The sequence below is a fragment of the Diabrotica virgifera genome, chromosome 2 (genome assembly GCF_917563875.1).
Source record: "Diabrotica virgifera virgifera chromosome 2, PGI_DIABVI_V3a".
In the NCBI taxonomy this organism is placed as follows: Eukaryota; Metazoa; Arthropoda; class Insecta; order Coleoptera; family Chrysomelidae; genus Diabrotica; species Diabrotica virgifera.
The window spans coordinates 170,329,755-170,334,092 of record NC_065444.1 but is presented as its reverse complement, the minus strand read 5'-3'; the positions used below and the strand labels follow the sequence as shown (position 1 = coordinate 170,334,092).

The 4,338-nt window shown below is 27.4% G+C and overlaps 1 protein-coding gene across 1 annotated transcript; it reads left to right on the top strand.

The window, feature by feature from the left end:
* Positions 1–1,766: 1,766 nt before the first annotated feature.
* On the top strand, positions 1,767–3,482 carry LOC126880300 (uncharacterized). The gene is made up of 3 exons (XM_050644095.1): positions 1,767–2,112; positions 2,796–2,925; positions 2,999–3,482. Exons 2-3 carry the CDS (start codon positions 2,799–2,801, stop codon positions 3,262–3,264), a joined length of 393 nt encoding a protein of 130 aa, XP_050500052.1. The 5' UTR covers positions 1,767–2,112; positions 2,796–2,798; the 3' UTR covers positions 3,265–3,482.
* Positions 3,483–4,338: the final 856 nt, after the last annotated feature.

Here is a 4,338-nt window from a genome sequence, read left to right as displayed (position 1 = left end):
CCCATATTTTTTGACGAAAATCTGAATGGAGCAACTTTTTTAAATTTCTTAAAACAAGTTTTTTGGATCCATCTTAAAACCTTCTACTTAGCGTGCGAACAAACATGTGGCTCCAATTGGACGACAGAGTTCCAGCTTATTTTTGACGTGATGTTAAGAACAACCTCAACATAAAATTTAGAAATAAATGGATAGATAGATTCGGTCCATACCTATATTTGGCCACCTAGGTCACCAGGATTGACCAAGATGAATTCTTTAAATGGGGTTATATTAAAAATATTGTAAATGCTACACTTCCTACTCTACTACTTCAGATAACACCAGCTATGTTAAATAATGTAAACAAATCATTTAAAATCGCTTGTTGTATAAACATTTTGAACATGTATTACATAACTGATAATTTTTTTTCTTATACTAAGTTGTGGTTCATTTTGTATTATTTATGTATTTGTTTTATTAAGATTCTATATGTTTCGTTATGTATTTAGTTATTTTCAATAACGAAAAAATTTATTTTACAAATCAGCAAATAAAAATATACCTACATATTTATTTACAACTACACTCATAACAACTATGCCAAGATGATGGGTTTAAAAATCGAGAGTGACTATAAATATTTTTAAAATCGATGTACCGTTTAAGAAAATTGTAAATTACGCAAAAACTATGCCTCCTAGTTATAGAACATCTATATACCATGAGAAAGAAAAACCTGTGTTTAGTATAATCATTGGTTAATATACATGGTGTTCTAATAAAATAACCATCATATTATGCTACATTGAATAATCCAATAATGAAACTGTACATTTTGAACACCCTTTAAATAAATGTGTAATAATCAATCATGGAATGCATTACTTATAAGATAATTACCAGATCGTATTGTCATACAATGACAATGTCATACAATGATATTAATTAACTTCATCTTTTGTTTTAAAATCGATTTACAGATTAATAATTTAAATAATTGTAAATTACACAAGAACTATGAGACCTAGGTATAGGACATCCATATACCATTCGAAAGAGGTAAATTTGTTAAGTATAATTATTTATTAATATACATGGTGTTCCATTTAAAATAAGCATCATATGACACATTGAATACTTCAATAATGAAACTGTAAATTTTGAACACCATGTAGATAAATGTGTAATAATTAATCATGGATTACATTCAACCAATATCCAACAATTTATATGTAAAAGTAATATTTTCATAATTTCTTAAATAACTTGAGAATAAGCCTTCTTTTAAAACTTTACATTTTAAGAAAAGTCAGCATAACTCAGAACACTCTGTACATAGGTATAGGGAAGCCTTATGAAACTATACCTTATTTCTTGGGGACAATTAAAAATGCAATAAAATACAGGGTATTCCATAAGAAAAAATATAACTTTGATACGCCGCCATTTATTGGGACACCCTGTATATTTCAAAATAATTTTAAAATGTAGCTTTTATCATCTTACAAACTATTAATTTAAATTTTTTTTCAAATCTTGTACCATTTCGCTGTAATCTTCCGTCCCGTTAGTGGTGACTCACCCTATATATATATATATATATATATATATATATATATATATATATATATGTACAAATACAAAATATATATATATATATATATATATATATATATATATATATATATGTATATCTATATATATATATATATATATATATATATATATATATATATATATATATATATATATATATACATATTACCTACAATGATGCGTCCATACATATATGTTTTTGCATGTAATGCTGCGTCCTGTGTATTTCTGCATCCGTATACAGACGCAGCAATGCAAACTTAGTAATATTATACAGAATGAAATTAAATGCGTGCAAGTAAATTTTCAGCCGGACGTTAAAATGATGGAGCAGTAGAAAATAGTGTATAATTTAGTTCTCAAATGTCGCGATTTACGCGCTAGAGTCGGGGCTTGTATATTATATTGCTTTTCACCATTACGACTTTGCTGCGTCATGATGGCTTGGCAACAGGGCATCATCGTTTAACGTACATAATTCGTAGTGTAAATTAGTTTTATCTGTGATTTAGACGCAGCAGTGAACACGTGGTAAGTATAAAATTGTTTTTAAATTTTGCATCTAATGCACATTACGGTAGATTATATATCTTGACTTGTATTAAATAGTGAGTTGCTTTTTAAAAGCATATTTACGAGTTCGTCCTATTTGGAAGACAGTCCGTGGATACATTAATATATATTACAAGTTCTCAGAGAAATCTTAGTAAGGGCTAATATTTTTAATATTATTTAAATAGTAAATATACAGGGTATTGCAAGAATATCTATATTTTACACAGAAAGTTTTGTACGTTTATTTTTTAATTTTATTTAAATTTAATAAACTAACGGCGGTGTGCATAAAGCCTCCTTAAAAATTAAAAACTTCTTAATGAGTAAAGAATACCTTAAACATCCGTTTCCAAGGCAGGTATCAACTTCCCCTTAATGTGCAAAAATTCAAATTTATATTCTCGCGAATGTCGAAAATTTAAGGGTGTTTTCATCGTAATTCGACACACCGTGTAAAAGTAAATGAAAGATTTTAAAAAGAAAAATTAAAAAATTAAAAATTATTTGAAATGCTTACTTTATAGACTGTTGCTTTATCTATTTTTTCTTCGAAAAGTACTAAATGCTATTGGTTATTTCGGTTGATTATTACAAAAAAAGAAAGCAAGTGTATGAACCAGATATAAGTTAAGAAAATAATATGAAATTTTTCGTTGTAGAATATGAATGAAAAAAAAGAGAGTCCTACGAATTCAAGAACAGCAAAAATAATGAGCTTAGTAAAGCATCTAATATTTTTACCAAAATATGAAACTACCAAAGGATTAAGTTCAGAAAATCGGAATACTGGTAAGTGTTTATTTTTTCATGATAATAACTACGAAAATCAGAATAATATAATCTTCTCCTTTAATCCTTCTAGCAATAACATTGTTAAGAAATAATGAGGGTAATTTAGACGACGAACATAATTCAACTAACTTAGAAAAGGAAAAGAACATGAAAGGGATTGTGAAAGTTTTAGAAAATAAACTGAAAGATAAAAAAGAAAATTATAATGAGGTGGAATACATAGAAAAACAAAAAACAAAGAATAGCGAAGAGATTCGGACAGCCCATTTGAAAGGTATGGACAACCCTTTTTTGTTGAAAATGACAGGATATTTGCAATATATTTTGTTCAGCTAGAAATGGGGCACAATGAAGATTTTTTATTTTAAATTTTAAGAGGAAACAGTAGCGATTAACAGGTAGCCAAAACGCGTTCCAAGATTTCGGCTGTAATTTTAAATATTTTTTCGAGATATTTGGCACACGTATTCGTAATATAATAAAGAATGACGGTACAGAGCCCAATTTGAAAAATATATTAATATGTGGAAATTACTCTGTAATTAAATACAATATTAAAAAAACGAGCCTATACCGCCATTAACAAGAACAAAAAAATACACTTTCTTCAAATAAATTTTTTATCCGATGCCTAGATTTTGTGTCATTTTGGAACTACTAAAATTTTTTATTTCATTAGTAGTTCCAAAATGACACAAAATCTAGGCATCGGATAAAAAAGTTTATTTGAAGAAAGTGTATTTTTTTGTTCTTCTTAATGGCGGTACAGGCTCGTTTTTTTAATATTGTATTTAATTACAGAGTAATTTCCACATATTAATATATTTTTCAAATTGGGCTCTGTACGATCTTGGAACGCGTTTTGGCTACCTGTTGATCGCTACTGTATCACCTTAAGATTAAACTATACATTGCAAGTTCTGCATCTGATTCCTTTTATTTAAACATAAACAATATTTTCAAAAACTATGAGGTTTTCTTAATAGTTCGAATACACCCAAGCTGATAAATAAAGTTACATTTTTTTCAATGAAAAGGTCTATATATTTTTTAATATTTAAAATCAGTACCTATAAAATCTACCAAAATTTAGATTATGACACTAGATCACAGCTTCAATTAAAATTCCTGGAATATTGACCTTTTTACATATTTAACATGTCATAAAATCCAAAGGGCTTCAGATGGAACTTTTAATAGAACTGTCCTAACTTTATAAAAACTATCCATGAATTTTACGAATGCTAATAAAATTGTCAAAAAATTGTAATTGTTGATAGTTTTCAATCTAGGGTATGTATTTTTAGATTTGTTTATGCACCTTGTATAGTTGACTTTTTTAAATCTAGAACTATAGTTAACATACAGAGACATCTATAAAGGTTTATTAAAATGTCTTTGATTACCTTG